The sequence below is a fragment of the Oncorhynchus kisutch genome, linkage group LG2 (genome assembly GCF_002021735.2).
Source record: "Oncorhynchus kisutch isolate 150728-3 linkage group LG2, Okis_V2, whole genome shotgun sequence".
Classification (NCBI taxonomy): Eukaryota; Metazoa; Chordata; class Actinopteri; order Salmoniformes; family Salmonidae; genus Oncorhynchus; species Oncorhynchus kisutch.
The window spans coordinates 63,569,710-63,593,367 of NC_034175.2; the positions used below are offsets into that span (position 1 = coordinate 63,569,710).

Consider the following 23,658-nt stretch of genomic DNA (forward strand, 5'->3'; position numbering starts at 1 on the left):
TGTTTTTCAGTCTCTCGGTCCCAGCTTTGATGCACCTGTACTGACCTCGCCTTCTGGATGATAGCGGGGTGAACAGGCAGTGGCTCGGGTGGTTGCTGTCCTTGATAATCTTTATGGCCTTCCTGTGACATCGGGTGGTGTAGGTGTCCTGGAGGGCAGGTAGTTTGCCCCCGGTGATGCGTTGTGCAGACCTCACTACCCTCTGGAGAGCCTTACGGTTGTGGGTGGAGCAGTTGCCGTACCAGGCGGTGATACAGCCCGACAGGATGCTCTCGATTGTGCATCTGTAGAAGTTTGTGAGTGCTTTTGGTGACAAGCCGAATTTCTTCAGCCTCCTGAGGTTGAAGAGGCGCTGCTGCGCCTTCTTCACGATGCTGTCTGTGTGGGTGGACCAATTCAGTTTGTCTGTGATGTGTACGCCGAGGAACTTAAAACTTACTACCCTCTCCACTACTGTTCCATCGATGTGGATAGGGGGGTGTTCCCTCTGCTGTTTCCTGAAGTCCACAATCATCTCCTTAGTTTTGTTGACGTTGATTGTGAGGTTATTCTCACATAGGTATTCCTCTTGTCCAGATGGGTTAGGGCAGTGTGCAGTGTGGTTGAGATTGCATCGTCTGTGGACCTATTTGGGCGGTAAGCAAATTGGAGTGGGTCTAGGGTGTCAGGTAGGGTGGAGGTGATATGGTCCTTGACTAGTCTCTCAAAGCACTTCATGATGACGGAAGTGAGTGCTACGGGGCGGTAGTCGTTTAGCTCAGTTACCTTAGCTTTCTTGGGAACAGGAACAATGGTGGCCCTCTTGAAGCATGTGGGAACAACAGACTGGGATAGGGATTGATTGAATATGTCCGTAAACACACCAGCCAGCTGGTCTGCTCATGCTCTGAGGGCGCGGCTGGGGATGCCGTCTGGGCCTGCAGCCTTGCGAGGGTTGACACGTTTAAATGTTTTCCTCACGTCGGCTGCAGTGAAGGAGAGTCCGCATATTTTAGTTGCGGGCAGTGTCAGTGGCACTGTATTGTCCTCAAAGCGGGCAAAAAAGTTATTTAGTCTGCCTGGGAGCAAGACATCCTGGTCCGTGACTGGGCTGGTTTTCTTTTTGTAATCCGAGATTGACTGTAGACCCTGCCACATACCTCTTGTGTCTGAGCCGTTGAATTGAGATTCTACTTTGTCTCTATACTGACGCTTAGCTTGTTTGATTGCCTTGCGGAGGGAATAGTTACACTGTTTGTATTCGGTCATGTTTCCAGTCACCTTGCCCTGATTAAAAGCAGTGGTTCGCGCTTTCAGTTTCACGCGAATGCAGCCATCAATCCACTGTTTCTGGTTTGGGAATGTTTTAATCGTTGCTATGGGAACGACATCTTCAACGCACGTTCTAATGAACTCGCACACCGAATCAGCGTATTCGTCAATGTTGTCGTCTGACGCAATACGGAACATATCCCAGTCCACGTGATGTCAGGTGAAGCGGTGAACGGTAGGATGTGAGGAGAAGGAGGAGGAGGAGAAGGAGGAGGAGGGAAGGATGAGAGGAGAACGATCCCAACGATCCCTTTGGTTCCTCCTCAGCTCCTCTCCTCTCCCTCATGATCAGTGAGGAGTGAAACGACTGGGTGGGATTCCCTTCGATATGGTTCTGTCACCTACATTAGCCTATCAAGGTCACATCAGCAAGGTTACAGCAGTGATCACACAGGGACACGAAGGGGACAATTTGACAGATAGTGACACATTCACATTCACTCTACACATTCACATTCACATTCACTCTACACATTCACTCTACACATTCACTCTACACATTCAAGTGCAAAAAAGTGTATTTTAATTCTGATCCTTTCTGAGTAACCACTTCTCCCAAGAGGATGATCCCCTAGGTCAGCTTGCTCTGCGGCTCATTAACAACATACAAACTAAAGACCATTCAAAAAACTGTTTCATTTCTAAAATCAAAAGCAAACAAATTGACTCCAAATTGAAAAACGGCTAACCTGAACAAAAATATAAACATGCAACAATTTCAAAGATTTTACTGAGTTACAGTTCATATAAGGAAATCAGTCAATTGAAATAAATAAATAAGTCTCTAATCTATGGATTTCACATGACTGGGAATACAGATATGCATCTGTTGGTCAGATAACTTATTTTTTTAAAGTAGAGGAGTAGATCAGAAAACCAGTCAGTATCTGGTGTGACCACCATTTGCCTCGTGCAGCGTGACACAATCTCCTTCTCATATAGTTGATCAGGCTGTTGATTGTTGATTGTGGAATGTTGTCCGAAGTTGCTGGATAATGGCGGGAACTGGAACACGCTGTCGTACACGTCGATCAAGAGCATCCCAAACATGCTCAATGGGTGACATTGAGCATGAGCATGTCAATGTGTGTCAGGTGAGTATGCAGGCCATGGAAAAACTGGGACATTTTCAGCTTCCAGGAATTGTGTACAGATCCTTGCAACATGGGACTGTGCATTATCATGCTGAAACATGAGGTCATGGCGGCGGTTGAATGGCACGACGATGGGCCTCAGGATCTCATCACGGTATCTCTGTGCATTCAAATTGCCATTGATAAAATGCAATTGTATTCGTTGTCCGTATCTTATATCTGCCCATACCATAACCCAACCGCCACCATGGGGCAGTCTGTTCACAACATAGACATCCGCAAACCGCTCTCCCACACAATGCCAAACATGTAGTCTGAGGTTGTGAGGCCGGATGGACGTACTGCCAAATTCTCTAAAACAACATTGGAGGAGGCTTATGGTAGGGAAATTAACATTCAATTCTCTGGCAACAGCTCCGATGGACATTCCTGCAGTCAGCATTCCAATTCCACTCTCCCTCAAAACTTGAGATATCTGTGGCATTGTGTTGTGTGACAAAACTGCACATTTTAGAGTGGCCTTTTATTGTGAAATGATCTTGCTGTTTAATCAGCTTCTTGATATGCCACACTTGTCAGGTGGATGGATTATCGTGACAAAGGAGAAATGCTCACTAACAAGAATGTAAACAAATTTGTGCACAACATTTTTGACAAAAAAGCTTTTTGTTTGATTGGGATAATTCTGGGATCTTTGATTTCAGCTCATGAAACATGAGACACAACACTTTACATGTAGTGTTTCTATTGTTGTTCAGTGACAAACTAAATTCAATTACAAACTAAATGTGATTGTTATCTAAATCCAACATTTACATTGGCAGAATATCTCAGCCGAACTAGATGTAAATAGAAGAAAACCCCTCTACGAAAACAGACTGAACGACCACATCAGAGAATATGGAGGCAGTCTGATTTACAGGATGGAGAAACTGAGATTCACTTACTGTATTCCTGCCCAAAATATGACAACATAAGGGAAACATACTCCCCCGATTTGGAAGAATACTGTATATACCAAACTTTGGACAAATCCTTGATGGACATAAACTCCCCATTCTTCTTGGAGGGGAGCAGCAGTCAACTAAGCTGGCAGCTAAATGTGTCACCCTGCACCACAACCAGAGAGAGAGATGGGATGGACTTCGTGGTTGTTGTGTTTTTGTTTCGTTTCTGCTTTCTTTAGGTTTGTTTCCTTAATTAATCATTTTGACTCATTTACTTTCTGTCTGGAATAACAGACATTTAATTTACACATTAAATAATACATCAACAAACATGTAATACACACATACACACACTCATACATGCAAACACACACTTATATAAATCCATTTGCACAAGTCTGTGTGCACACGCACACACACAAAAACGTACACACACACACACGCACACTCACACTCACACTCACACACACACACACACACACACACACACACACACACACACACACACACACACACACACACACACACACACACACACACACACACACACACACACACACACACACTACTGACACCTGTATGCACACCGACATTCCATAGATGATGTCAATGTATCCCATTGTGCCTTTTCAATGTTCTAGCACGCATTCACTGCATAATCTCATTCTACCGATATATACAGGATATACTGTAATTATCTTATTTTTATTACCAAAGTAAAATGCTTTTAAGATATAATATTAAAATTACTTTTTGCATTTATACATTTTATTTCTATACATAAAAAACATATATACAGTGCCTTTAGAAACTATTCAGACCCCTTGACATTTTCTACATTTTGTTACAGTGTCACGCCCTGGTCTTAGTATTTTGTGTTTATATATTTATTTGGTCAGGCCAGGGTGTGACATGGGTTTATTTTGTGTTTTTGTATTGGGGTTTTAGTGGTATTGGGATTGTGGCTGAGTAGGGGTGTCTAGCATAGTCTATGGCTGCCTGAGGTTCTCAATCAGAGTCAGGTGATTCTCGTTGTCTCTGATTGGGAACCATATTTAGGTAGCCTGGGTTTCACTGTGTGTTTGTGGGTGATTGTTCCTGTCTCAGTGTGTTAGTTGTCACCAGACAGGCTGTTTAGGTTTTCACATTCCTTTTCTTGTTTTTGTATTGTTCATTTCATCTTTCATTAAACATGTATCAAACTAACCACGCTCCATTTTGGTCCGACTCTCCTTCGACGGAAGAAAGCCGTGAAGTGGAACAACATTTATAGGATATTTCAAACTTTTTTAACAAATCAAAAACTGAAAAATTGGGCGTGCAAAATTATTCAGCCCCCTTAAGTTAATACTTTGTAGCGCCACCTTTTGCTGCGCTTACAGCTGTATGTCGCTTGGGATATGTCTCTATCAGTTTTGCACATCGAGAGACTGAAATTTTTTCCCATTCCTCCTTGCAAAACAGCTCGAGCTCAGTGAGGTTGGATGGAGAGCATTTGTGAACAGCAGTTTTCAGCTCTTTCCACAGATTCTCGATTGGATTCAGGTCTGGACTTTGACTTGGCCATTCTAACACCTGGATATGTTTATTTTTGAACCATTCCATTGTAGATTTTGCTTTATGTTTTGGATCATTGTCTTGTTGGAAGACAAATCTCCGTCCCAGTCTCAGGTCTTTTGCAGACTCCATCAGGTTTTCTTCCAGAATGGTCCTGTATTTGGCTCCATCCATCTTCCCATCAATTTTAACCATCTTCCCTGTCCCTGCTGAAGAAAAGCAGGCCCAAACCATGATGCTGCCACCACCATGTTTGACAGTGGGGATGGTGTGTTGCTTTTACGCCAAACATAACGTTTTGCATTGTTGCCAAAAAGTTAAATTTTGGTTTCGTCTGACCAGAGCACCTTCTTCCACATGTTTGGTGTGTCTCCCAGGTGGCTTGTGGCAAACTTTAAACAACACTTTTTATGGATATCTTTAAGAAATGGCTTTCTTCTTGCCACTCTTCCATAAAGGCCAGATTTGTGCAATATACGACTGATTGTTGTCCTATGGACAGTCTCCCACCTCAGCTGTAGATCTCTGCAGTTCATCCAGAGTGATCATGGGCCTCTTGGCTGCAACTCTGATCAGTCTTCTCCTTGTATGAGCTGAATGTTTAGAGGGACAGCCAGGTCTTGGTAGATTTGCAGTGGTCTGATACTCCTTCCATTTCAATATTATCGCTTGCACAGTGCTCCTTGGGATGTTTAAAGCTTGGGAAGTCTTTTTGTATCCAAATCCGGCTTTAAACTTCTTCACAACAGTATCTCGGACCTGCCTGGTGTGTTCCTTGTTCTTCATGATGCTCTCTGCGCTTTCAACGGACCTCTGAGACTATCACAGTGCAGGTGCATTTATACGGAGACTTGATTACACACAGGTGGATTGTATTTATCATCATTAGTCATTGAGGTCAACATTGGATCATTCAGAGATCCTCACTGAACTTCTGGAGAGAGTTTGCTGCACTGAAAGTAAAGGGGCTGAATAATTTTGCACGCCCAATTTTTCAGTTTTTGATTTGTTAAAAAAGTTTGAAATATCCAATAAATGTCGTTCCACTTCATGATTGTGTCCCACTTGTTGTTGATTCTTCACAAAAAAATACAGTTTTTTATCTTTATGTTTGAAGCCTGAAATGTGGCAAAAGGTCGCAAAGTTCAAGGGGGCCGAATACTTTCGCAAGGCACTGTAGGTATTAAATATTAAATCAATTAATGTATTAAAAATATTTTTTTCCTCATCAATCTATACACAATACCCTATAATGACAAAGCAATGACAAGTTTTTGTACATTTTTTCGAAAAATAAAATAATAATAAACAAAAACAAGACATTTCCATAAGTATTCAGACCCTTTACTCAGGACTTTGTGGAAGCACCTTTGGCAGCGATTACAGCCTCCAGTCTTCTTGGATATGACGCTACAAGCTTGGCACACCTGTATTTGGAAACTTTCTCCCATCCCTCTCTACAGACCCTCTCAAGTTTTGTAAGGTTGGAGGGGGAATGTTGCTGAACAGCTATTTTCAGGTCTCTCCAGAGATCTTTGATCGGGTTTATGTCCGGGCTCTGGCTGGGCCACTCAAGGACGTCCAGAGATCTTTGATCAGGTTTATGTCTGGGCTCTGGCTGGGCCACTCAAGGACGTCCAGAGATCTTTGATCAGGTTTATGTCCGGGCTCTGGCTGGGCCACTCAAGGACATCCAGAGATCTTTGATCAGGTTTATGTCTGGGCTCTGGCTGGGCCACTCAAGGACATTCAGAGATCTTTGATCGGGTTTATGTCCGGGCTCTGGCTGGGCCACTCAAGGACATTCAGAGATCTTTGACCGGGTTCAAGTCCGGGCTCTGGCTGGGCCACTCAAGGATGTCCAGAGACGTGTCCCAAAGCCCCTCCTGGGTTGTCTTGGCTGTGTGCTTAGGGTTGTTGTCCTGTTGGAAGGTGAACCTTCGCCCCAGTCTGAGGTCCTGAGCTCTCTGGAGCAGGTCTGTACTTTGTTCCGTTCATCTATGCCTCGATCCTGACTAGTCTCCCAGTCCCTGCCACTGACAAACATCCCCACAGTACGATGTTGCCAACACCATTCTTCACCATAAGGATGGTGCCAGTTTCCTTCAGACGTGACGAATGGCATTCAGGCCATCTTGGTTTCATTAGAACAGAGAATCTTGTTACTCAGAAGAGTGGCTTCTGTCTGGCCACTCTACCATAAAGGCCTGATTAGCGGGGTGCTGCAGAGATGGTTATCCTTCTGGAAGGTTCACAGAGGAACTCTGTCAGAGTGTCCATTGGGTTCTTGGTCACCTCCCTGACCAAGGCCCTTCTCCCCCGATGGCTCAGTTTGGCAGCCAGCTCTAGCAAGAGTCTTGCTGGTTCCCACCTTCTTCCAGACTGATGGTTTTAAGACTGATGGTGGCCACTGTGTTCTTGGGGACCTTCAATGCTGCAGAAAAGTGTTGGTACTCTTTCCCAGATCTGTGCCTCGACACAATCCTGTCTCTGAGCTCTACAGACAATTCCTTCAACCTCATGGCTTGGTTTTTGCTCTGACATGCATTGTTAACTGTGGGACCTTATATAGACAGGTTTGTGTCTTTCCACTTCATGTCCAATCAATTTACCACAGGTGGACTCCAATCAAATGTATTCATAAAGCCCTTTTTTACATCAGCTGATGTCACAAAGTGCTGTACAGAAACCCAGCCTAAAACCCCAAACAGCAAGGAATGCAGATGTAGAAGCACGGTGGCTAGGAAAAACTCCCTAGAAAGGCAGGAACCTCGCTAGTAAAAAACCTAGAGAGGAACAAGGCTCTGAGGGGTGGCCACATCTCAAGGATGATCAATGGAAACAGGATGCACCTGAGCTCAATCTCATACCAAAGTGACTGAATACTTATGAAAATAACAGGTTTCTGTTTTGTATTTTTTTAATACATTTTAGAATAAGGCTGTAAAGTAACAAAATGTGGAAAAAGTCAAGAAGTCTGAATACATTCCAAAGGCACTGTATCCTGTCTACATTCTCTAATCATCATCACTATTATCATTATTATTATTGTTGTTATTAATATTATTTCCTGTTACTCTTGATGTCTATCTCAATTTGCTTTAGCAACAGTGGCTTTGTCATTCATGCTAATAAATCTGATTTGAATCTGAATATGTGAATGCTGGGATATTAATAATGAGAGAAATAGACAGAATGAGAGACAGACAGACAGAGATGAAGAAAGGAGATAGATAAAGGACAATAGACTGGAGGTAATAAATTATAGATAATAGACAATAGACAGGAGGTAATACGTGATAGATAAAAGACAATAGACAGGAGGTAATACATGCTAGATAAAAGACAATAGACAGGAGGTAATAAACTATACATAATAGACAGGAGGTAATAAATTATAGATAATAGACAGGAGGTAATATATGATAGATAATAGACATGAGGTAATAAATGATAGATAATAGACATGAGGTAATACATGATAGATAATAGACAGGAGGTAATAAATGATAGATGGTAGACAGGAGGTAATAAATGATAGATGGTAGACAGGAGGTAATACATGATAGATAATAGACATGAGGTAATAAATGATAGATAATAGACAGGAGGTAATAAATGATAGATAATAGACAGGAGGTAATAAATGATAGATGGTAGACAGGAGGTAATAAATGATAGATGGTAGACAGGAGGTAATACATGATAGATAATAGACAGGAGGTAATACATGATAGATAATAGACAGGAGGTAATAAATGATAGATGGTAGACAGGAGGTAATACATGATAGATAATAGACAGGAGGTAATACATGATAGATAATAGACAGGAGGTAATACATGATAGATAATAGACAGGAGGTAATAAATGATAGATGGTAGACAGGAGGTAATAAATGATAGATGGTAGACAGGAGGTAATAAATGATAGATGGTAGACAGGAGGTAATAAATGATAGATGGTAGACAGGAGGTAATACATGATAGATAATAGACATGAGGTAATACATGATAGATAATAGACATGAGGTAATACATGATAGATAATAGACAGGAGGTAATACATGATAGATAATAGACAGGAGGTAATAAATGATAGATGGTAGACAGGAGGTAATAAATGATAGATGGTAGACAGGAGGTAATAAATGATAGATGGTAGACAGGAGGTAATAAATGATAGATGGTAGACAGGAGGTAATAAATGATAGATGGTAGACAGGAGGTAATAAATGATAGATGGTAGACAGGAGGTAATAAATGATAGATGGTAGACAGGAGGTAATACATGATAGATCAAAGATAATAGACAGGAGTAATATATTATAGATAATAGACAGGAGTAATATATTATAGATAATAGACAGGAGGTAATACATGATAAAAGACACTAGATAGGAGTAATATATGATAGATAATAGACAGGAGGTAATATATGATAGATAATAGACAGGAGGTAATAAATGATAGATAATAGACAGGAGTAATATATTATAGATAATAGACAGGAGGTAATACATGATAAAAGACACTAGATAGGAGTAATATATGATAGATAATAGACAGGAGGTAATATATGATAGATAATAGACAGGAGGTAATATATGATAGATAATAGACATGAGGTAATAAATGATAGATAATAGACATGAGGTAATACATGATAGATAAAAGACAGTAGACAGGAGGTAATAAATGATAGATAATAGACAGGAGGTAATACATGATAGATAATAGACATGAGGTAATAAATGATAGATAAAAGACAATAGACAGGAGGTAATACATGATAGATAATAGACAGGAGTTAATACATGATAGATAATAGACAGGAGGTAATAAATTATAGATAATAGACAGGAGGTAATAAATGATAGATGGTAGACAGGAGGTAATAAATGATAGATGGTAGACAGGAGGTAATACATGATAGATAATAGACAGGAGGTAATACATGATAGATAATAGACAGGAGGTAATAAATGATAGATGGTAGACAGGAGGTAATACATGATAGATAATAGACAGGAGGTAATACATGATAGATAATAGACAGGAGGTAATACATGATAGATAATAGACAGGAGGTAATAAATGATAGATAATAGACAGGAGGTAATAAATGATAGATGGTAGACAGGAGGTAATAAATGATAGATGGTAGACAGGAGGTAATAAATGATAGATGGTAGACAGGAGGTAATAAATGATAGATGGTAGACAGGAGGTAATACATGATAGATCAAAGATAATAGACAGGAGTAATATATTATAGATAATAGACAGGAGGTAATAAATGATAGATGGTAGACAGGAGGTAATAAATGATAGATGGTAGACAGGAGGTAATAAATGATAGATGGTAGACAGGAGGTAATAAATGATAGATGGTAGACAGGAGGTAATACATGATAGATAATAGACAGGAGGTAATACATGATAGATCAAAGATAATAGATAGGAGTAATATATTATAGATAATAGACAGGAGGTAATACATGATAAAAGACACTAGATAGGAGTAATATATGATAGATAATAGACAGGAGGTAATAAATGATAGATGGTAGACAGGAGGTAATAAATGATAGATGGTAGACAGGAGGTAATAAATGATAGATGGTAGACAGGAGGTAATACATGATAGATCAAAGATAATAGATAGGAGTAATATATTATAGATAATAGACAGGAGGTAATACATGATAAAAGACACTAGATAGGAGTAATATATGATAGATAATAGACAGGAGGTAATATATGATAGATAATAGACAGGAGGTAATATATGATAGATAATAGACAGGAGGTAATATATGATAGATAATAGACAGGAGGTAATATATGATAGATAATAGACAGGAGGTAATATATGATAGATAATAGACAGGAGGTAATACATGATAGATAATAGACAATATACATGAGGTAATAAATGATAGATAATAGACAGGAGGTAATACATGATAAAAGACACTAGATAGGAGTAATATATGATAGATAATAGACAGGAGGTAATACATGATAAAAGACACTAGATAGGAGTAATATATGATAGATAATAGACAGGAGGTAATAAATTATAGATAATAGACAGGAGGTAATATATGATAGATACAAGACAATAGACAGGAGTTAATACATGATAAAAGACACTAGATAGGAGTAATATATTATAGATAATAGACAGGAGGTAATACATGATAAAAGACACTAGATAGGAGTAATATATGATAGATAATACATGATTTGATCCAGAAGCTGAGTGGGATTCCAGTATTACAGTGAAAGGGTGGAAGTGACAGAGTACTCTCCTCTCCTCCACTGCAACGCTGTTTCCTCCCTCAGGTACTCTGTCTATCCCATCTCTCCACTTCTGTCTTTCATAGTGGCTTCACTGACTGATGGCTTTCTCTCGTGTGTGTGTGTGTGTGTGTGTGTGTGTGTGTGTGTGTGTGTGTGTGTGTGTGTGTGTGTGTGTGTGTGTGTGTGTATTTTTAACTTAATTTTTTTAATATTATTTTTTTCAGGTTCAATGGAAGATGAGGGTCACATCAAGTCAAACTCCTCCAGCTCATCGTCTCTGCACAGACATATGGACAGACATCACACCCAGGTAAACACACACACAATCTCCTCCTTACTGTGCTGATGGTTAGAGGAGCCCTGTCCCTCTGTTGTGTAAACTCGTTTCGATCAGGTTGCCCAACATCCCCTTTTTAAACACAGAAGTCTTTTCAGGGTTTTCTCTCTGTGAATATGCTGCCTTTTTAGCTCTGCTCCTTTTATTTGGGCGGGTGACACACACACTCGGGATTTGTGTTTGGCATGCTCCTCTGTTTTGGGTGTTGTTGTGTTTTCAGTAGGACTAACAGTGCTGGTATTGAGCGTTTCATTTCAATTGTGACATGTGAGCTTCTCCTAGTTCACAAGACACTCAATGCTTGTGGTCTATGGTTACAGGATTGGATTTAATGCCCCCCACACACCTATACACACACTCACACACAGAGACGGATCAAGCGGAAACCATGAATCGTCTTGACAGACCGAAAGTACATCTCTGTTGATAAACACACACACCTGCGCTCTGAGCTTTAATAATTCAAACAGGGCATGAAATATTCACCAGGACAGAATCACCCTTTCTCCTAGAGACGCAACACCAATAACACCTCGGCAGCAAACGAGATAAAACCCTACACCCTGATACCAGATCCTGGACTAACTCTCTCCTCTACCACCATAACTCTCCCTAACCATTTCTCTCAACCTGGACTGAGGGGTAGACGTAACATAGTAAATGTAAATCCGGTACACTCCATTTAGCATGATATGTTACGTTTCGTATGGTATGTATTAATTTGTGGATGTCCATCATTCATTTCATATGATATGTTATGAATTACAATTCGTATGATACGTTATGAATTGCAATTCGTACAATATGTTATGAATTTGCTAAACATGTAATATGTTACAATTCCAATTTATTGTGGCTAGTGTTAGCTAGGTGGTTAGGTGGATAATGCTAACTTTAGCTAGGTGGCTAACGTTAGCTAGGTTAGGGGTTAGAGTTAGGAGAAGGGTTAGCTAACATGCTAAATAGTTGCAAAATAAAGTGCCTTGCAAAAGTATTCAACCCCCTTGGTGTCTTTCCTATTTTGTTGCATTACAACCTGTAATTTAAATGGATATTTATTTAGATTTCATGTAATGGACAAACATTAAATAGTCCAAATTGGTGAAGTAAAAAAAAAAAAACTTGTTTAAAAAAATGTTTAAAAAAATGAAGAACTGAAAAGGGGTGCGTGCATATGTATTCCAAATCAAATTCACGTTTATTTGTCACGTGCGCCGAATACAACAGGTATAAACCTTACAGTGAAATGCTTACTGTGTGTGTGTGTGTGTGTGTGTGTGTGTGTGTGTGTGTGTGTGTGTGTGTGTGTGTGTGTGTGTGTGTGTGTGTGTGTGTGTGTGTGTGTGTGTGTGTGTGTGTGTGTGTGTGTGTGTGTAGGTAAGTAAAGAAATAAATCAACAGTAAAAAGACATTTGAAAAAGGAGTAGCAAGGCTCTATACAGCACCTGTTAGTCAGGCTTATAGAGGTAGTATGTACATGTAGGTATGGTTAAAGTGACTGTGCACATGTGATGAACAGAGAGTAGCAGAAGCGTAAAAGAGGGGTTGGAGGGTGGTGGGACACAATGCAGATAGCCCGGTTAGCCAATGTGCGGGAGCACTGGTTGGTCGGGCCAATTTAGGTAGTATGTACAAGAATGTATAGTTAAAGTGACTATGCATATAAGATAAACAGAGAGTAGCAGCAGCGTAAAAGAGGGGTTGGGGGGGACACAATGCAAATAGTCTGGGTAACCATTTGGTCAACTGTTCGGGAGTCTTATGGCTTGGAGAAACTGTGGAGAAGCCTTTTTGTCCTAGACTTGGCACTCCGGTACCGCTTGCCATGAGGTAGTAGAGAGAACAGTCTATGACTGGGGTGGCCGAGGTCTTTGACAATTTTTATGGCCTTCCTATGACACCGCCTGCTGTAGAGGTCCTGGGTGGCAGGCAGCTTTGCCCCAGTGATGTACTGGGCTGTACACACTACCTTATGAAGTGCCTTGCGGTCGGAGGCTGAGCAATTGCCGTACCAGGCAGTGATGCAACCGGTCAGGATGCGCTTGATGTTGCAGCTGTAGAACCTTTTGAGGATCAAATCAAATCGAATCAAATCAAATGTATTTACAGTGCCTTGCGAAAGTATTCGGCCCCCTTGAACTTTGCGAACTTTTGCCACATTTCAGGCTTCAAACATAAAGATATAAAACTGTATTTTTTTGTGAAGAATCAACAACAAGTGGAACACAATCATGAAGTGGAACAACATTTATTGGATATTTCAAACTTTTTTAACAAATCAAAAACTGAAAAATTGGGCGTGCAAAATTATTCAGCCCCCTTAAGTTAATACTTTGTAGCGCCACCTTTTGCTGCGATTACAGCTGTAAGTCGCTTGGGGTATGTCTCTATCAGTTTGTTGACCTGTTTAAAGGTCTTACTCATGTCGGCTATGGAGAACGTGGTCACACAGTCATCCGGAACAGCTGATGCTCTCATGCATGCCTCAGTGTTGCTTGATTTAGAAGTGATTTAGCTCGTCTGGTAGGCTCGTGTCACTGGGCAGCTCGCGGCTGTGCTTCCCTTTGTAGTCTATAATAGTTTGCAAGCTCTGCCACATCCAGACGAGCGTTGGAGCCGGTTTAGTATGATTCAATCTTAGCCCTGTATTGACGCTTTGCCTGTTTGATGGTTCGTCGCAGGGCAGAGTGGGATTTCTTGTAAGCTTCCGGGTTAGAGTCCTGCACCTTGAAAGCGGCAGCTCTACCCTTTAGCTCAGTGCGAATGTTGCCTGTAATCCATGGCTTCTGGTTGGGGTATGTACATACAGTCACTGTGGGGACGATGTCCTCAATGCACTTATTGATAAAGCCAGTGACTGATGTGGTGTATTCCTCAATGTCTGTGGAAGAATCCCGGAATATGGTCCAGTCTGTGATAGCAAAGCAGTCCTGTAGTTTAACTTTCTGTCTTATGTAACCATACCAAACGTAATATATCATACCAATTTGAGTGTCCCAGATTTATGTTTACCATGTTACGTCTACTCTATGAGAACAGGCTGTTTCTCTAAACCAACACACACACACACACACCACCACAAACTAGTGGAGGACCCATGTCAAGGCTAAGAGATGTTGATGACCATGTAAACCAGAGTTTTCCTGGTCTGGATACATGTTTAGCAAATATTCCTGGCTCCACATAACCCTCAGCTCTGTAACTGTCCTCTTCCATTGACTTCTCCCATAGCCACTGTCAAATCCATTGGCTGGTGTAGAGCAGGCCTCAAGTCATAATGACAACAGGAACATATTAATTTAATTGTATGGTCAAAGCAGGAATCAGGACAGGATATTTGCTCTTTTGTCTGATTTCCTTTGACATTACCCGTCTCAAACTGTCCTGGTCAGAAGATTACAGGATGCATCCGCTCCTCATTGATCCACATTGTTAAAACACAATTAAAATCCTTCTACATAATTATTTATTGGATCTGATAGGGATTGAGATGTGAGTCAAGACGAGGTGCATGTAGCAATGAAGCGAACAAGAACTTCCTAGCGGCATTCTGACCGGCTCAGGGCACAGTATTCCCATTAGATTCCCATGAACGCTGAGGAGGTACATGGTGTTCCCGTTCCCTGGGTTAGCTAATGGAGAATCCATGCTATATCCATTACAGAGACATACACAGAGCTAATGTTCCTGAAAAGGCCGGAATGCCCCCTGTCTTGTGTAAGAGAGGGTTGTGAGTTTTGTCTAGCTGAGACACACAGAGGCGATCACGGAGTAGGAGCTTTTTAGTGTGTAGTGTAAAATGCTGATGTTCCAGCACATTCTGACAGGTCTAGCTATTCTTACTCTGGCTTACAACAGCCCTTGACAGAGTAGCACTCTCTAGACAGGTTCATTCTGAACCAGTCCTCTCTTTCACTTTCTATAAAGATGTGCTCTCTCCTTCTCGAAATGTTTAACTTGTCTATCTGACATGGCATAATGTGGAGAAGGCATTCCCTTTTGTTTGACTGTGCCAGCGATGGCATATCTTAGGCTACAGAATCCACTGAAGCATTCCATGACACCGACATTTAATATTCAAAGAATACGGTATGCATTCAGCATATGTCAGGTTTCATACAGTGCTTATTGCTCAAACTGTATGTCCTTAATGGTTCTTTGACCCCATTGACTCTGGAGTGTATTTGTGTATCTCTCTTTCTCTCTCTCTCTCTCTCTTTCTCTCCCTCTCTTTATCTTCTTCCAGAGGGGTCATCTCAACTTCTCACCCTTCGGTGCAGGGGCTGCGCTCTAAGGCAGGGGACGCTGGGAGCACCCCTCACGTTTAGGGACGAGGTGAGTGTCGTCATCCGTATCGTACCCTACCTCGCTGCTCTCCCTTCCTCTCCTTTCAGCACTTCCTCTTCCTGTTGTATCCTTCTTGTATCCTGTCACCCTGCTCCCAAGTAAAGTTGCCCGTAACCACCGATCTAGGATCAGATTATCATCCCTGTAACCCTAACCTTAACCATTAGGAGGGGATATGCGAGTATAAGGGGCAACCTCATCCTACTCTGTTCCACTCATTGCTCAAAAAGGAAACTGCAGTTCTGGGTTTGACTCTGAGCTTGACTCTCTGGTCTGACATTCAGCTAGGTTATGTGTCAAACTCATTCCACGGAGGGCCGAGTGTCTGCAGGTTTTTTGCTCCTCCCTTGGACTTGATTGATGAATTAAGTTCACTGGTTAGTAAGAAACTCCCTCACCTGGTTGTCTACATCTTAATTCAAAGGAAAATCCAAAAGCCAGCAGACTCTAGAACCTCCATGGAATGGGTTTGACACCGCTGAGCTGGGGGGGGTAGTGATCCCCAGTTAAACCCCTAACCCTCAGTCACTTATGTTGAGCTGAAAGGATTGTACAGGTTTACGCAAACCTCCACCAAGCCTATAGGAGGGAAAGCTAAACCAATTACTGTATTGTTCATTCCACAAAATGCCAACGGAGGATGTTATAAGTTATGTTTTAGGGCATGAATTGGAGAAGGAAGTGTGTATAGTCAGGTGGAAAGAGGAGTTAGGTAGTGAAGGTCACACATGTAGAGTAGAGAAGTGTGTATAGTCAGGTGGAAAGATGAGTTAGGTAGTGAAGGTCACACATGCAGAGTAGAGAAGTGTGTATAGTCAGGTGGAAAGATGAGTTAGAGTTAGGTAGTGAATGTCACAAATGCAGAGTAGAGAAGTGTGTATAGTCAGGTGGAAAGATGAGTTAGAGTTAGGTAGTGAAGGTCACACATGCAGAGTAGAGAAGTGTGCATAGAAATGGTCCATAGTGACTAAAGTGTATAGGGAAAATCAGGACAGTGAGCGAGTTAATGGTATAAATACTCAGAGTTGGTGAGGTGGAGATAAATACCTAATGTTAAGGAAAGTTTACATGAGGTAGCATGTCAGTGAGTGGTTCTATCCTATAGAGCAGCTCAGTGAGAGTTGAGGAGTTAAAACTTCTTACGGCCTTGGGTTCCGCTCGACAACATTCCGCTGAAAATATTTTTGGGAAATATGTAACTTTCATACATTCACAAGTGCAATATGCCAAGTTAAAGGTAAACTTCTTGTTAATCTACCCATCGTGTCCGATTTCAAAAAGGCTTTAGAGCGAAAGCACACCATATGATTATGTTAGGTCAGAGCCTAGTCACAAAAACACACACAGCCATTTTCCAGCCAAAGAGAGGAGTCACAAAAAGCAGAAATAGAGATAAAATTCATCACTAACCTTTGATGATCTTCATCACATGGCACTCATAGGACTTCATGTTACACAATACATGTATGTTTTGTTCGATAAAGTTCATATTCATGTCCAAAAATCTAGTTTACATTGGCGCTTTATGTTCAGTAATGTTGTGCCTTGAAAACATCCAGTGAATTTTCAGAGAGCCACATCAATTTACAGAAATATTCATAATAAACTTTGATAAAAGCTACACAACTATTATGCACAGACTTATAGATATACTTCTCTTTAATGCAACCACTGTGTCAGATTTCAAAAAAGCTTTACGGAAAAAGCAAACCATGCAATAATCTGATTACGGAGCTCAGACACAAAAACAAGCCATGCAGATTCCCCGCCATGTTGTGGAGTCAGTAAAAGTCAGAAATAGCATTATAAATATTCACTTACCTTTGATGATCTTCATCTGAATGCATTCCCAGGAATCCCAGTTCCACAATGAATGTTTGTTTTGTTCGATAAAGTCCATAATTTATGTCCAAATACCTCCATTTGTTAGCGCGTGCAAGTCCAGGCCAAATTTCAGACGAAAAGTTCAAAAAGTAATATTAGAGTTCGTAGAAACATGTCAAATAAAGTATAGAATCAATCTTTAGGATGTTTTTAACATAAATCTTCAATAATGTTCCAACCAGAGAATTCCGTTGTCTTTAGAATTGCAATGGAACGCAGTTTGCTCTCACATGTGCGCGCGTGATCAGCTCCTGGCACTCTGGCAGGCCTCTGGTTGAATCAGCTCTCATTTGCCCCCACTTCACAGTAGAAGCCTCAAACAACGTTCTAAAGACTGTTGACATCTAGCGGAAGCCTTAGGAAGTGCAATATGACCCCATAGACACTGTATATTCGATAGGCAATGAGTTGAAAAACTACAAATCTCAGATTTCCCACATCCTGGTTGGATTTTTCTCAGGTTTTCACCTGCCATATGAGTTCTGTTATACTCACAGACATCATTCAAACAGTTTTAGAAATGGTTTCTATTCAAGAGTGGTTTCTATTCAATACCACTAATAATGTGCATATATTAGCTTCTGGGCCTGAGTAGCAGTCAGAACGTGAAAATGCTGCCCCCTATCCCAAACAGGTTTTAACCATCTAAGTGTGTAAACAAATATGCTGTATGGATCATTGAAGTGACCCCTTGGCTAACCCTTGTATAAGTAGCCTAGGGAGCGAGGAAAGGTGGGCTCTGCGTCCACATAATCACCACCTCAGTAAATATGTGGACAGGCCCCACTCAAAGACGAGCATTTTTGGAGAACGTTAATCGCATATTTGAAGAACGTTAATCGCATATTTGAAGAACGTTAATCGCATGTTTGGAGAAGGTTAATAGCATGTTTGGAGAATGTTAATCACGTTTGAGTGCAGTCTTTGGTTCTCAGCTTCTCTGTCGGACATCCTTGGCTGAGGGATGCCCTTGGAGGTTGTTCTTGCACCACACACACACATGCTATGCATGCAACACACACACAACACACAGACACACACAAGCACACACACACACACTCATTCACAAAAGTGTGCTAAAGGTGGGTGTAAATTCTTCTCCATGTCAGTAATCTTCTCAAACGAAAGACAGATGCAGTTTTTTCTCCACTCAGATGACATGGATGCTACGCTACAGGACAGTCCCTACAGTCCCTGTGCCCAAGGAAGAGAAGGTAACCTTTCTAAATGATTACCTCCCCGTAGCACTCACATCAGTAGCCATGAAGTGCTTTGAAAGGCTGGTCATGGCTCACATCAACAGCATCCTCCCGGATACCCTAGACTCACTTCAATTCGTATACCGCCCCAACAGATCCACAGATGACACAATCTCAATCGCACTTCACACTGCCCTTTCCCACTTGGACAAAAGGAACACCTATGTGAGAATACTGTTCATTGACTACAGCTCAGCGTTCAACACCATAGTGCCCACGAAGCTCATCACTAAGCTAAGGATCTTGGGACTAAACATCTCCGTCTGAAACTGGATCCTGGACTTCCTGACGGGCCGCCCCCAGGTGGTAAGGGTAGGCAACAACACGTCTGCCATGCTGATCCTCAACACTGGGGCCCCTCAGGGTATGTACTTAGTCCCCTCCTGTACTCTCTGTTCACCAACAACCGCGTGGCCAACCATGACTCCAACACCATTATTACGTTTTCTGACGACACAACAGTGTTAGGCCTGACCACTGACAACAATGAGACAGCCTATAGGGAGGAGGTCAGAGGACTGGCAGTGTGGTGCCAGGACAACATCATCTCCCTCAATGTGAGCAAGACAAAGGATCTGATCGTGGACTACAGGAAAGGCGGGCCGAACAGGCCCCTATTTACATCAACGGGGCTGTAGTGGAGTGGGTTTGTGTCCACATCACCAACAATCTATCATGGTCCAAACACACCAAGATAGTCATGAAGAGGGCATAACAAAACATTTTCCCCCTCAGGAGACTGAAAAGATTTGTCATAGGTCCCCAGATCCTCAAAAAGTTATACAGCTGCACCATCGAAGAGCATCCTGACCGGATGCATCGCCGTCTGCTATGGCAACTGCTCGGAATCTGACCGTAAGGCACTACAGAGGCTAGTGTGTACGGCCCAGTACATCCCTGGGGCCAAGTTTCCTGCCATCCAGGACCTATATAATAGGCGGTGTCAGAGGAAAGCCCATAAATTGTCAGAGACTCCAGTCACCCAAGTCATAGACTGTTTTCTCTGCTACCGCACGGCAAGCGGTACCGGAGCGCCAAGTCTAAGACCAATAGGCTCCTTAACAGCTTCTACCGCCAATAAGACTGCTGAACAATTAATCAAATGTCCTCCAGACTATTACATTGACCCCTCTTCTTGAACTGTGGGTCAGAAGTTTACATACACTCAATTAGTATTTGGTAGCAATGCCTTTAAATTGTTTAACTTGGGTCAACCGTTTCGGGTAGCCTTCCCACAAGTTTCCCACAATAAGTTGGGTGAATTTTGGCCCATTCCTCCTAACAGAGCTGGTGTAACTGAGTCAGGTTTGTAGGCCTCCTTGCTCGCACACGCTTTTTCAGTTCTTCCCACAAATTTTCTATAGGATTGAGGTCAGGGCTTTGTGATGACCACTCCTATACCTTTACTTTGTTGTCCTTCAGCCATTTTGCCACAACTTTGGAAGTATGGTTGGGGTCATTGTCCATTTGGAAGACCCATTTGCGTCAAGACTGATGTCTTGAAATGTTGCTTAGTTAGTATATCCACATAATTTTCCTGCCTCATGAGGCCATCTATTTTGTGAAGTGCACCAGTCCCTCCTGCAGCAAAGGACCCCCACAACATGATGCTGCCACCCCTGTGCTTCACAGTTGGGATGGTGTTCTTCGGCTTTCAAGCCTCCCCTTTCTTCCTCCAAACATAACGATGGTCATTATGGCCAAACAGTTCTATTTTTGTTTTATCAGACCAGAGGACATTTCTTCATGTGCAGTTGCAAACCGTAGTCTGGCTTTTGTATGGCTGTTTTGGAACAGTGGCTGCTTCCTTGCTGAACGGCCTTTCAGGTTATGTCGTTATAGGACTTGTTTTACTGTGGATATAGATACTTTTTTTGTACCTGTTTTCTCCAGCATCTTCACAAGGTCCTTTGCTGTTTTTCTAAAAAAAATTGCACTTTCGCACCAAAGTACGTTCATCTCTAGGAGACAGAACGTGTCTCTTTCCTGAGTGGTAAGATGGCTGTGTGGTCCCATGGTGTTTATACTTGCATACTATTGTTTGTACAGATGAATATGGTACCTTCAGGCGTTTGGAAATTGCTCCCAAGGATGAAGCAGACTTGTGGAGGTCTACAATTTTTTTATTAGGTCTTGGCTGATTTCTTTTGATTTTCCCATGATGTCAAGCAAACGAGACACTGAGTTTGAAGGTAGGCCTTGAAATACATCCACAGGTACACCTCCAATTGACTCAAATTATGTCAATTAGCCTATCAGACGCTTCTAAAGCCATGATATCCTTTTCTGGAATTTTCCAAGCTGTTTAAAGGCACAGTCTACTTAGTATATGTAAACTTCTGACCCACTGGAATTGTGATACAGTGAATTATAAGTAAAATAGTCTGTCTGTAAACAATTGTTGGAATAATTCCTTGTGTCATGTGTAACCGTCCCCTCGCCCATACCCGGGAGCGAACCAGGGACCCTCTGCACACATCAACAACAGTCACCTACGAAGCATCGTTACCCTTCGCTCCACAAAAGCCGCGGCCCTTGCAGAGCAAGGGGAACTACTACTTCAAGGTCTCAGAGCAAGTGACGTCACTGATTGAAACGCTATTTAGAGCGCACCGCTAACTAAGCTAGCCGTTTCACATCCGTTACACTTGCACAAAGTAGATGTCCTAACCGACTTGCCAAAACTATAGTTTGTTCACAAGAAATTTGTGGAGTGGTTGAAAAACGAGTTTTAATGACGCCAACCTAAGTGTATGTAAACTTCCGACTTCAACTGTGTCTATCCTGTAACCATGGTGCCCATCCCCCTTTCTCTCTGTGTGGTATTCATCAACAGCTTAATTTTCTTATATCTTATTTTAATGTGTATCTTTGACTATGATAAAAACAATTGTTGAAGGGATCTGCGTAGATTATTTCATTCTAAAAAATGACTTGTAATTGTAATATTTCTGAATGTGAAATGGAGATCCTTGACCTGTATTTCCCTGTCTCTTCAAAAACCCTTGATTTCTGTATCAGGATATGAAAACCCTTGATTTCTGTATCAGGATATGAAAACCCTTGATTTCTGTATCAGGATATGAAAACCCTTGATTTCTGTTTCAGGATATGAAAACCCTTGATTTCTGTATCAGGATATGAAAACCCTTGATTTCTGTATCAGGATATGAAAACCCTTGATTTCTGTATCAGGATATGAAAACCCTTGATTTCTGTATCAGGATATGAAAACCCTTGATTTCTGTATCAGGATATGAAAACCCTTGATTTCTGTATCAGGATATGAAAACCCTTGATTTCTGTATCAGGATATGAAAACCCTTGATTTCTGTATCAGGATATGAAAACCCTTGATTTCTGTATCAGGATATGAAAACCTTTGATTTCTGTATCAGGATATGAAAACCCTTGATTTCTGTATCAGGATATGAAAACCCTTGATTTCTGTATCAGGATATGAAAACCCTTGATTTCTGTATCAGGATATGAAAAAAAATAGTTTGATGATGCAAATGAGCGCAACGACAGATGTAGGGCGACTTTGGAAAAATACGTCAGGGTTAAGAATTGAGTCATACAGTATACTCTATCTATTCCCAGGATCATGAAATCATCCATCTCCATTCAACATAAAAATGTACCAGAGATAGTACGCAGCAGTTCCATAGTTCTATATTAAAGTAACTCCTATATCCCTGTGGATATCCCTGTGCACCTGTTGTCCCTCTCCTCCTATAACAACACAACGAAAGACGCATTCAGCATTGCCCTGAAAAAGCCCTTCATTTCAAACCTTGGGAACTTGTCATTTTTCTTATGAAAAGATAACTGGTGGGGAAAACTCAATAGGGACTTTGAAGTGACGTCATTCGCCGTTCCCTATCTAATCGAGCCTCTGGATAGAACCCGGTCCCAGCTCCATTATGATTAGTGGATTGTAGAGCTGAGAAGGATCCTGCAACCCAGAACCCCTTTATATTAGTCACATTCCAAACAGTGTTTATGTAGGATTAGCAGATCAGAAGAGATCAGTACTGGAATGGGTAGTGTGTTTGTGAGTGTTTTAAAGATTCATGTTTTATTAGTGGTATGTACAGGATACACATGGTATACACCGTCCAATGAAATGCTTACTTGCAGGTTCGTAAATGTAAATACAGTAATAAAATATAAGAATATGAACATAAAGTAAATGGCTCAATAGAATAAACATTTTGGCATAAGTATAATACAGGAAGGCACAATTTATTGTCCAATATTTACACATGTTTTGGGGAAGAGGGGGTTTGTTTAAATTGTGGAGTATTTAGCAATCATAATAAGTCTGGTAGCAGCAGTTGTGGTGTGTGTGTGTGTGTGTGTGTGTGTGTGTGTGTGTGTGTGTGTGTGTGTGTGTGTGTGTGTGTGTGTGTGTGTGTGTGTGTGTGTGTGTGTGTGTGTGTGTGTGTGTGTGCGTGCGTGCGTGTGTGTGTGTGTGTGTGCGCGTGTGTGTGTGTGTGTGTGTGTGTGTGTGTGTGTGTGTGTGTGTGTGTGTGTGTGTGTGCGCGCAAACATGTTGAGAATCAGAACAGGTGGTCAGTCAAGTTCAAGTGTTCAGCAGTCTGATGGCCT

At 41.5% G+C, this 23,658-nt stretch overlaps 1 protein-coding gene across 1 annotated transcript in view; it reads left to right on the forward strand.

Annotated features, from left to right (window-relative positions):
* Positions 1–23,658, forward strand: part of LOC109904903 (unconventional myosin-XVI-like) — a 139,413-nt gene that overhangs the window by 104,156 nt on the left and 11,599 nt on the right. The window contains 2 exon segments of the mRNA XM_031799765.1: positions 11,442–11,527; positions 15,801–15,889. Of these exon segments, the coding sequence (XP_031655625.1) occupies positions 11,442–11,527; positions 15,801–15,848 (134 nt within the window). The 3' untranslated portion in view covers positions 15,849–15,889.